This window comes from Herpailurus yagouaroundi, unplaced genomic scaffold, assembly GCF_014898765.1.
Source record: "Herpailurus yagouaroundi ecotype Mexico unplaced genomic scaffold, PumYag 141, whole genome shotgun sequence".
Lineage (NCBI taxonomy): Eukaryota > Metazoa > Chordata > Mammalia > Carnivora > Felidae > Herpailurus > Herpailurus yagouaroundi.
Window position 1 is genome coordinate 3424918 of NW_024412396.1, and position 10562 is coordinate 3435479.

A 10562-nucleotide genomic window follows, 5' to 3' on the forward strand; every position below is an offset into this window, starting at 1 on the left:
CAACAATGGAAGGCCCAGGTATTTGCAAGTGTAATGAAAGGGGAAAGCAGTGGAAAGTGAAGTTGAAAAACAGGTGACTGGCAGGCCAGGCAAGCCTTATGAGCCAGGAAAGCCCTTTAGATTTCATTCTAAGGTCAACAGGAAGCTGAGAAAGGGCTTTAAGCCAAGAGAGGGGTCTCATGCCACCGCTGTGCGGAGAGTATCGAGGGGTGTAGTCCACAACAACGGCCGGGAGAGAGTTGACCGGGGCCTGGGTTGGAGTGGTGACAGTGTCTTATGTCACCGCATGGGCCAGCAGATGCCCATGGAGCCAGGGCTATGTAGGGAGGCCAGAAAAGACGAAAGAGCGCCAGATAAGGCTTATCACGGTCCCAGCAGAGCAGGAGCAGAAGAGAACCAGCGGAACGCGGAGGCAGGGAGATGGGAGGCGGGCACTGGCCTTGGCCGGCCTATGGGCTCCGGGAGGCGGGGAGGCGGGCCCGCGGTACGTGAGGACAGGAAAAGTTGAAAAAAAGCGGGGGGCGGGGCGGTGACTGTAGGCTTCGAGTCCAAAGGCGGGAAGGTAGGCGGTGGGGTGGGAGTGGCTGAGCGTTGGGGGGCAGAGTTGCGAGGTGGAGGCGGGCTAGCGCTGGTCGCCCCGCGGAGGTGGCGGTGGCAGTGCTCCTCTCGGCCTCCAGGGGGAGCCCCGCCGCGGCTGCAGCCCTCCCCCGCTCCGCCCTCTCCTCTCCCCGTCTGGCCCCGCCCCCTCCAGTACCTCCACTCCCCGATACCGAGGAAGGCAGTGGTGGGGGCGAGCGTTTGCTTTCGCTTTTCCTTCCCTGTGCGCACTCCGGTTCTCGTGCGGCGCTAGGCCCCCCGTCCCGGCAATGGCCACGCTCAGGGTCCAGCCTGAAGCCCAAGCCAAGGTGAGCGCTGCGGGTTTGAGGAAGGGCCCATTAGGGAGGCGTGGCTCTGAAAGGCTGCAGGCGTCCATGACCCACCCCCCCAACCCCCGTCGCGAGTCCAGTCGAGGTCGAATGGAGCCCACGCGAGCCTCTGTGCCAGGAGCACCTGTGCCTGAGGGAGACGGGCGAGGTCCACCTGCCGGGATAAGCTAGGCGGCTGAGGTTCAGTGGGGTGCGGTGAAGTGGAGAGCTGGCGTGGAGGGGAAGTCCGCTGGCGCGGGCCTGGGGCCACGTACAGACAGGATGCTGGAGCTGCCCTGCCACCTCATGACCTTTCCCACCGGAGGGCCCCGGGCCCACTCCACAGAGCATGCCGTCCCTGTGCCAGTCGCAGAGGCTCTTAGACCCCTCCTTGTACAGCCCAGGAGACCTGGGCTCTGAGTCTGAGGGATCTGTTCTCACTTGGACCACCTGCCATTCACGGCCAGGAATGTTCTCATCCCCCGCATCCAGCCTCAAGGGAATCCACTTCACCCTCCCCAACCCAACCCCCTTCCCCATGTCAGGCCCTATACAACCCTAAGGGAACGGTACTCAAATGAACTGGCCGTAAAGCCAGGTGTGTGAAGGGCTGCCTGTGTCCCACAGGTGGATGTGTTCCGTGAAGACCTGTGTACCAAGGTAGGTAACCTGGCCCATCAGCACCCCACCCCTACCTAACTCCCACCACTCAGCCCTTCCTTGCTGGGCAGTGTCAACGCTGCTTCACTGCCAGAAGAACATTTTATTCTGACCTCCATCTTCCCCCACCCCCACTTCACACAGACAGAAAACCTGCTGGGGAGCTACTTCCCCAAGAAGATTTCTGAGTTGGATGCATTTTTAAAGGTACTGGGGGCAGCAGGAAGCTAGAGAGTAAGGATCGAGGGGAGAGTCTGGGGGGCCATCAGAGTGAGGTGAGAGGGATGCCCTTGCCTCCAGCCCTCCTCCCACCCTGCACCAGGAGCCAGCTCTCAATGAAGCCAACCTGAGCAATCTGAAGGCCCCATTGGACATCCCAGTGCCTGATCCAGTCAAGGAGAAAGAGAAAGAGGAGCGGAAGAAGCAGCAGGAGGCAAGCCAGGAAGAGCTGGGTGGAGGGACCCAACCATGGGGAAAATCAGCCTTAGGCCTGACTCCCAAGAGCCCCTATCTCCCTGCAGAAGGAAGACAAAAATGGAAAGAAGAAAGAGGAAGATGAAGACAAAGGTACCACTATGAAGGGACTTGAGTCTCACATCCCAGGAACTCCTCTGTAGGGATTCCTCTTTCCTGCTCCTCACACAGTTCCATCCTGGTGACTGACCCATTGCCCACTGCGTAGGTCCTCCCTGTGGCCCAGTGAACTGCAATGAGAAGATCGTAGTCCTCCTTCAGCGTCTCAAGCCTGAGATCAAGGATGTCATTGAGCAGCTCAACCTGGTGAGCCCTCCCACTCCCACCCCCAGGCTTCAGATCTAACCCTTTGTCCTCTTTGGTCTGGGCCAGGTAGCACTTGGCACCTGCCACGTCTTAGCAGGAGAGGGCACAGCAAGTGAAGCCAGAATTTTAGGCCTTGGGGCTCAGGACAGACTTGGCATGCCTTCCCTCGCCATGGGCAGGGAAGCAAAGGACAGAGAGTTAGGTTGGGAGCTGATGTGGCTTTGATGCCATTTCCTCCTTCCAGGTCACCACCTGGTTACAGCTTCAGATACCTCGAATTGAAGATGGGAACAATTTTGGAGTGGCTGTACAGGTGAGAGCACTACCCCACTCCTCTGCCCTCCTTACTGCTTCAGTCCGCACTGTTTTCCACTTTTCCCCTTGCATTCTTTCCCCAGGAGAAGGTGTTTGAGCTGATGACTGCCCTTCACACGAAGCTGGAAGGCTTCCACACGCAAATCTCCAAGTGAGTGACTGCCCACTTGCACCTGCATGCATACCCTGCCTTTTCCTTGGACAGAGGCTTGGGCTCCCTCTCCTCCTTCTGCTCCCAACCCTTCTGCTTCCTACAGGTATTTCTCTGAGCGGGGCGATGCTGTGACCAAAGCAGCCAAGCAGCCCCATGTGGTAGGTGAGGCCCAAGTCAGGGTGCATGGTGGGGGAAGGACACATCTGAAGTCAGACCTGATCCAAGTCTCCCACAGGGTGATTATCGACAGCTGGTGCATGAGCTGGATGAGGCAGAGTACCGGGACATCAGGTTGATGGTCATGGAGATCCGCAATGCTTATGTGAGGAAGCAGGGGCAGGGGTGGGCAGAGGCAGCTTTCCCAGGCCACCTACTCCCTGACCCTACAGGCTGGGGGTGAAGGGTGACAGAGCTTAGCCTCTCCACAAGACTAGAAATGGGGTATAGGAGCCACCAGGGGCCTGTGGCTACCCACACTCCTCTCTGGCCCTGTAGGCTGTGTTATATGACATTATCCTGAAGAACTTCGAGAAGCTCAAGAAGCCGAGGGGAGAAACAAAAGGAATGATTTATTGAGAGCCTCTTCTCATCCTGTAATGGGTCCAGCAGAGACCTTCCTATCTTTTACACAGGACTCCAGACTTTCCCCACCTTCAGCCTGTTGAGGTTTCTCCCTCCCCTGCCTCCCAGGCCCAATAAATAGTCATACCATTGCCCTTCAGCCCAAGTATCTTTATTGGATCCTGACCCTTTGCCTCCCACCTCCCAGCCCTGACTCAGGTATTTCCATTGGTGGGACCAACCCATTGGGTGATTTGGGTGTTGAGCTGTTGGTTGGTCCAGTCCTGCCGGATGTCGTCAAGGTGGCAGTCAAAGTCCACAAGGTGCTGGTGGGCCCGGCCCTCCAATAGTGCTCCCACCATCTGCCGTGACTCTTCCCAGTCCCTCCACATCACTCTGAAATAATAACCCCCAAACTCAGTAGGCAGTGGGGCCAGATACTTGGCAGAGGTTAGGGTCTAGAGAAGGACCCTTGGGGCAAGATCAAGGACAAAGGAGGCCCAGGAGCTGTGGGTTTCCAAGAAGAGGTGGTGGGAGTGGGGCACTCACAAGTTCTTGTCCTTGGGGACCCAGCGGAGACCATGGTTTTCCAGGACGATGACTGGGGGCACATGAGGCTGAGGCACCAGTTTCTGATTATCCAACTGTATGGACAAGGAATGGCTGGTGAGGGTTTCAAGGACCCCACTTCCTATTTTCTCACCAAGTCCCCACCCTGAAACCCAAGCCTCACCATAATAAGTACTGCATCAGGGAAGAATTCTGCAATCCGCCCAGCGATTTTCAAGGCCAAGGGCCCAGGGCTGTGTAGAGGGAAGATCAGAGGAGTGAGGGGGGTGACTAGAGATAGACCCTGTCCATCTGAGCTGGGCCTCACAGGTCTCCTAGATGAAGACACAGTGGTGGGCTTTCCCTGTAACTGGTCTGAGGGGTCAGGCCTGCTTGAAGCTTCATACACGACTGCTTAATGCTTGGGTGCTGTGGAAAACAGGTGCTCAGACTGCTGGTCAAGGTGAAAATCAAAGGTGGTCTTTTGGTAGGGTAATTTCGCATAACCACCCAGATTTAAGCAGTATACTATACATATGCTGACCCAGAAATTCCACTTAAGAGAATTTACTGTAATAATTGGACAGTGTGTATTAACAAAAAAATGGAAACAACCTCAATGTTTAAGGCATGAAATAAATCATGGTATATCCATCCATACTCCTACTATATAGCTGCCAGGCTAAGGTAAATCTTTAGAGATGGAAAGATGGCACATATTTACTAAGTGAGGAGGGAAAAGCAAATCACAAAACTGTGTATAATTTGATCCGGATAGGGGATTCATATGTAAGTATATAACTTTTTCTATATATAAGGAAATTTCTCCCCCCCCCCCCCCCCGAAATTGCTGGTTGGGCTTCCTCTGTGTTCTGCCAGCGCTTGGCGGGGAGGGGGGTGCACCTCAGTTAAAGCCAGGTGTCAGCTTGTTACTTATACACAGCTATCCTCCCAAACCCCCACTACAGCTCCTCCAGGGATCGCCTTCATATTTCTTTATATGCCTTCACTCCTGTACTCAGCCTAGTGCCTGGTGTATATAGTACCTGCTCCTAAGCATTCGACGAAGGATAGATGGGAGGAACGACCAAGAAGGGTTCTCTTGATCCCTCATCCCATAACCCTTAGCCTTCTGCCTCTGGCTACTCCACTCACCTCTGATCGTCCAGAGCTGCATTGGCATGGTAGTACCCAGCCACTACCAGACCGGCCTGCGCGCCCCACACATCCACCTGCCGTGGGAAAGGGGCCATCAGAAACCCAATCATGCCGCCCGCCCTGTAGGTGCGCACTGCTGCCCAGACACCGGGGATGGGCTTGGGCTAGGGGTGTTAGGGGGTTTCCCGGTGGTCAGTGGGAGTCCAGCGACGGCACCTGGTTGAGGGCGACCTCCAGCATGACGGACAGGGCTAGGTGGCTGTGGAACAGGGGCACACAGTCGGTGAGACACAGGCATTCTCCTGACCGCGGCGCGGGCGCCAGCAAGAGCCCGTTGACGGCGGCGTGCGGGTACCGGGCGGCGTGGAGACACATCTTCACGTAGGCCCGAGCCGAAATCTCCACCTCCCCCATGGCGAGCGGGGTCCCAGCTCTCGTCCGCGAAGCTCCCTCCAGGGCCCCGAAGCCTTCCTTGTCCCTTCCCTCTGCCCCCTCACTTAGATTCGGCCGTGACGCTGACTCGGCTCGAAGGCAGCCAGCCGGCTCTGGGGGACTTGGGTCCCAGCGCCCGGTCCCCACCTGGCCTGGGGCGCAGGCGGTGGGAATTGCACGCTGCAAAGCCGAGCTCCGCCTCCGCCCGCCAGCATCGGGAGGCCGCAGATCCCCGCCAGTCTGAGGGCTCAGAGCCTGCTGCAGAGAGCAGTACCAGCTTCTGGAGTCCCGCCCACGTGGTGCCCTTTGATAGGCTTAGAGGTTCTCATTTTGCCCAATCATCGGCCGCGTCCACACTTTGCCCCACCTTGGTCGCCCGAGCACTGGAAAGAACCCACACCTGAAAACTGAAGAGACCTGCTCGCTCACTGATTGGTTAGGCTACTCGACTTCGGCCCAGAATTGCAGGATGGCTGGGTGTGATACCTGTGCTTCTTCCCCCACAGACCCCGCGAAGCCAGAGGGGGTGGAGCGCGCGCCCGGCGTCGGGTGTCTCCGAGCGCTGGATCTCCGAACGTGGGCACGAAGCGGACTGCCTTGCTCCTACTATGGAATGAATGGATTTGTACTCTAGACCAGCTCCTTCACCAAAGACCCGTGTTACCTTTGCCACTACAGGATATATACCCCTTGGTTTCCTTAATGTATTCTCTGCAGAAATAAAGACGGCAATCGGCTGAAGGAAGGGGGAAAGAGAACAAAAAGGAAAATTTACCGACCCATTCTTCCCTTAATGAATGTCCTGCAGTATAATTTCCTTCAACATAATGCCTTGGGAACGTTTTTCTCCGTCATCCCTTGAGGAGTCCCACCATTCCCCCCTAATTCTCCCAGTGAAACTCACCCCCTCTTCAGGCTTGCTCTGAGCTAATGACAAGTGTTGTTCCTTCCTTCATTCTCAGATCTCAGCCGGAGCTTTCTACTTGTCTGTTCAAAGCCTGATTATCCCTATAAGGGGTCTTCGCAAAAGCCATTTCTTCCAGTAGGCACTCATGAGCCCCCTAGATGGAAATAATCTTGTGAAATCCCCAAATACGGGCTATCTGTGTAGCTGTCATGACATGTCACAATTTCCACTCTGTTCTTTAGGATGACTTCTTAAGAACAGGATGGGCTTCCCATTCATCTTTGCCATTATGACATCCCCTGTCTTTCCCACCACCACATTCACATCCAGTGGCTGCATAGGTGGCACTCAATAAATGCTTTTTGAATGAATGACACACACCAGAGATAATCCACACAAAGCATAGATCATTTATTTCCCTTCTGGCCCTGGGCTCAGTACATAGATGGCTTCTCTTCACCCTTTGGGTTGATAATTTTCTCTAGGTTGCTGCTGATGATATGATAAAGCTCAGCCTGGAAGAAGGTCAGAAGGGTGGCAGTCAGGTTCTTGGCCTTTCCCCTATCCCCTTCAACCTTCTCCCCTAGGGGCTTACTCCACACTCACGTAGAAGGCCCTCAGGTCCAGCACCATGGCCCTGAGCTCCCCATACGCTGCCTCATCTCGCTCATGTACCAGGGCCCGGTAATCCATCTGGGATGTGGGAGGCAAAGCTGAGTCAGCCCCATGGGAGACTGGGACATTAATCTGGTTTCCCCATATAGGGAATAGGTAACTTGAGGATGAGTCCCTTCTCAGCACCAAGAAATGGAATCCCACAGGATCAAGCAGAGAAAAGGGTCAAGGTTTTGAAGCCAAATCAGTTTTTCTAGCCAATTCTCTTGGTTTAATATTCTCTACATTGGGAAGATCAGAAAACAGACAAGGAAGACCTCTATCCCCTCTTCCTTGCCCCACCTCAGCTAAAAGACTGGTGGACTATCCACTCACTACATGAGTCTCCTTAGAGGCCTTGGCCACAGCATCCCCGCGTTCTGAGAAGTACCTGTCAAAAGCAAGGGGATAATGACAAGAATGGGTAATGAGAGAGAGAGATACCCTCAGAACCTTCCCAAAGCCCTCCATCATCCTGATGGAACCGCCCAGCTTTGGCAATCCCAAAGAAATGTTCCTTTAGCCCCTCTTCTGGCCCTCCAGCTGCCCTCACTTGGAAATGGTTGTTTGGAAGGCTTCCACTTTAGTCTTGACTGCATTCACCCTCTCCAGCACCTTCTCCTATGGCAACGAAAGAGATGGGAGGCAAGAAAAACACTTCATTTCCTCTGTCCTTCACTCACCATCTTCCTCCTCCTCCTAGTTCATGTCTAGCTCCTATCCCTCACTTCCCAAGTCTCTCCCTGCTCTCAATGTCCTCACACACAGTTTTCTTACCTGGATTGCCACCCCAAAGTCATTTCCATCCTCAATCTTGGGGATCAGGTGCTGGATCCATGTGATCACCTATATTAATGATCATGTAGGAATCATTCAACAAACGTACTGGGTTCTTACTTTTACCGCCACTTCCTAATAATAGCTATATTTAATTGAACACTTATTATATGCCAGCTACTGTGATATACATATATATATATACATATACATATATATGTATATATATATATGTAATTTAATCTTCACAGCAGTCTTAGGATGCCTGGGTGGTTCAGTTAAGCATCCGACTTTGGCTCAGGTCATGATCTCACAGTTGGTGAGTTCGGGCCCTTTATTGGGCTCTCTGCTGTCAGAGTGGAGCCTGCTTCAGATCCCCTCTCCCCTTGCCCCTCCCCCACTCTCTCTATATCTCAAAAATAAATAAACATTAAAAAATATTCAGGGGTGCCTGGGTGGCTCAGTCAGTTGAGCGTCCAACTTCGGCTCAGGTCACCATCTCACAGTTCATGGGTTCAAGCCTTGCGTCGGACTCTGTGCTGACAGCTTGGAGGCTGTTTGGGATTCTTTGTCTCCTCTCTCTCTGCCCTTCCCCCACTCATGCTGTGTCTCTCTCATTCCCTCCCCAAAATAAATAAACATTAAAGAGTTAAAAAAAAATCTTCACAGCAGTCTTCCAAAATATTCTTATTGTACCCGCTTAGCCGATGAAAAAGCTGAGTGGCAAAATGTCCAAGGAACTTATTTAAGGTCACCAGCTAGGTAAGTGACAGAGTCAGGCTTTGAACCCAAGCAGTCTCCCTCGAGGGCCCAAGCCCCCAACTCACTATGGCATAGCACCTGCATGGTGTACCTGGTACAGAGGTGGGTTCTGACACTATGGAGGTGGGTACAGCACAGTCTCTGATTACAGAGACACCACTGTGGTATCAGAGGTCTAGCAGAATGAGAACACAAACTATCTAACCCCAAGGCACAGAGGAAGTTTCCTATTTCAGCAAGAGGAAGGTTGAAGGACTGGTTGAAGGACTTGTATCTCTGAAGACTAGGGTCTAGCCTGGCTTTTCTTCCCTTTCTCTTTCCCCCAGTTCCCAGGCTTACCAGAATGCATTTTTCTTTGAGAGTCCACACTTCTGGCTTAACCAGGGCAAGTAGGGCGAGAACCTTCTCATTTCCAGGGAGAAAGCCACACTTAGCGACTGTGAAAAAGAGGGCATTCAGGCCCCTTCTCACCCAACAGTCAATGTGCCATTTCCTCTTCCCTAGCCACCCCTTCCTCTCTTACCTTCTTTTTTCTCCTGCTTATCTGTTTCCATCTAAGGTAAAAAGGGGGACAACAGCTTTAGAAATGTCTTGGAGGTTGCAGGGTTATCCTCCCCACCTGGATTAGTTTGACCCCTGCACACTGAGTGCCTCACCTCATCATCCTTGGGTGGGGGGTCTGGGATGGGGATGTCTAGTGGGGCCCGGAGAGAGGTCAGGTCAGCCACATTGAGGGAGTCCTCCTGCACAGAGCTCAGCGTCAGCAGCTGCCCAGCCTATTCCCCTCATTCTGAGTCACAATCTTCCCTCCACACAGCCCACCCACCCACTGTCTAGGCTCAGGCCTCACCCCATCCTACCATTTCCAGTCCACTACTCATAACTGTTCTCTGCAGGCTGAGCCCAGTTGTTCGCTGGAGGGGTTGGGTGGAGAGGAGAGAGGCCTTGGGATGGAGTGAGAAGGGCCCACACTACTCACTTGCAAGAGTTGATTCAGGTATATGATTTTCTGTGGTAAGAATCTGTAGAGGAATTCCTCTGCCTGTGGGTTACATTGCAAGGGTGGGGAATCTCAGAAGATGCTCAAGAGATGTCTGAGAAGTAGGACTGGAAGGGCCCTTGTAAATCATTGACTCCAATAATTACAAATAAGGAAACTGAAGCCATAAGAAGTGAAGGGACTTGCCCAAGCTGGGAAGTGGCAGAACCAAGGTTAGGGCTTTGGGGCCACAGCTTTTCCCTTCTACACCAAAAGAGGGGAGAGGAAGTGGCAGAAGTGGAGAGAACATTAAGAGGGGTCAAATTAAAGGGGGAGACGAATAATTAGCCTTAGGTAAAGGTTTGAGAAGGGAAGGAAGGAGGGCCCAGGGTGGGTCTGGGGGTCAGTCTGAGAGGTTGCGGCCCTCAAGTACTGGTCTAAGATTCCGAGTCAAACCGCTTGAATCTAGAAGACTTACCTCCTGAAAAAGATTTTGCCTGAAGATATCCACCTGCACAGAGAGCAGTACCCGGATGTTGGTTAAGGGTCTCAGTTGTCAAGAGTAAGATCCCACCCACAAAGGGATGCCCTCCAACTTGGCTCAGGCCTTTCCTACCACAAGCCAGATTTCCCTGGAAGCTCATGCTCAGTGCAGAGACTGGTCAGAGGACAGGAATCTGGGAATCCCCCGGCAGAAGTGAAAGCACTAAGAAAAGGTTGGGGGAGTTCTCTGGCACGGCCTTGGTCCCCTGGAGCACCCAGACTGGCCTCCAGCCAGGAGGGCTCCCCGACCCTTTCCTGGCTTCCCGATCCCCCATTACCTGTTTGCGGGCTTCCCCGCTCAGGCGCACCCCACAAGGCTTGGCCATGCTGCTCCAGTTGCAAGATCTCCGGTCTCCCGGCTCTCTGCCCGGCCTTTCGCTTTCACTCCGCACGTCCAGGCCCGCCCCCCTCGGCCCCGCCCCCTTC

The 10562-nt window shown here is 53.8% G+C and overlaps 3 protein-coding genes across 3 annotated transcripts; 1 reads left to right on the top strand and 2 right to left on the bottom strand.

The window, feature by feature from the left end:
• Positions 1-736: 736 nt before the first annotated feature.
• PSME1 (proteasome activator subunit 1) lies at positions 737-3535 on the top strand. Its single transcript, XM_040476745.1, has 11 exons — positions 737-905; positions 1533-1565; positions 1710-1772; positions 1888-1998; positions 2087-2132; positions 2248-2345; positions 2590-2658; positions 2744-2811; positions 2918-2972; positions 3050-3136; positions 3310-3535. Exons 1-11 carry the CDS (start codon positions 867-869, stop codon positions 3388-3390), a joined length of 750 nt encoding a protein of 249 aa, XP_040332679.1. The 5' UTR covers positions 737-866; the 3' UTR covers positions 3391-3535.
• On the bottom strand, positions 3526-5772 carry EMC9 (ER membrane protein complex subunit 9). The gene is made up of 5 exons (XM_040476747.1): positions 5299-5772; positions 5080-5156; positions 4109-4178; positions 3925-4019; positions 3526-3771 (listed from the first exon to the last, which is right to left on the bottom strand). The coding sequence occupies exons 1-5, from the start codon at positions 5494-5496 to the stop codon at positions 3591-3593; spliced, it is 621 nt and encodes a 206-aa protein (XP_040332681.1). The 5' UTR covers positions 5497-5772; the 3' UTR covers positions 3526-3590.
• Positions 5773-6808: 1036 nt separating this feature from the next.
• Positions 6809-10549, bottom strand: PSME2 (proteasome activator subunit 2). Its single transcript, XM_040476746.1, has 11 exons — positions 10415-10549; positions 10072-10104; positions 9594-9656; positions 9271-9357; positions 9138-9168; positions 8954-9051; positions 7853-7921; positions 7629-7696; positions 7412-7466; positions 7028-7114; positions 6809-6936 (listed from the first exon to the last, which is right to left on the bottom strand). The coding sequence occupies exons 1-11, from the start codon at positions 10460-10462 to the stop codon at positions 6856-6858; spliced, it is 720 nt and encodes a 239-aa protein (XP_040332680.1). The 5' UTR covers positions 10463-10549; the 3' UTR covers positions 6809-6855.
• Positions 10550-10562: the final 13 nt, after the last annotated feature.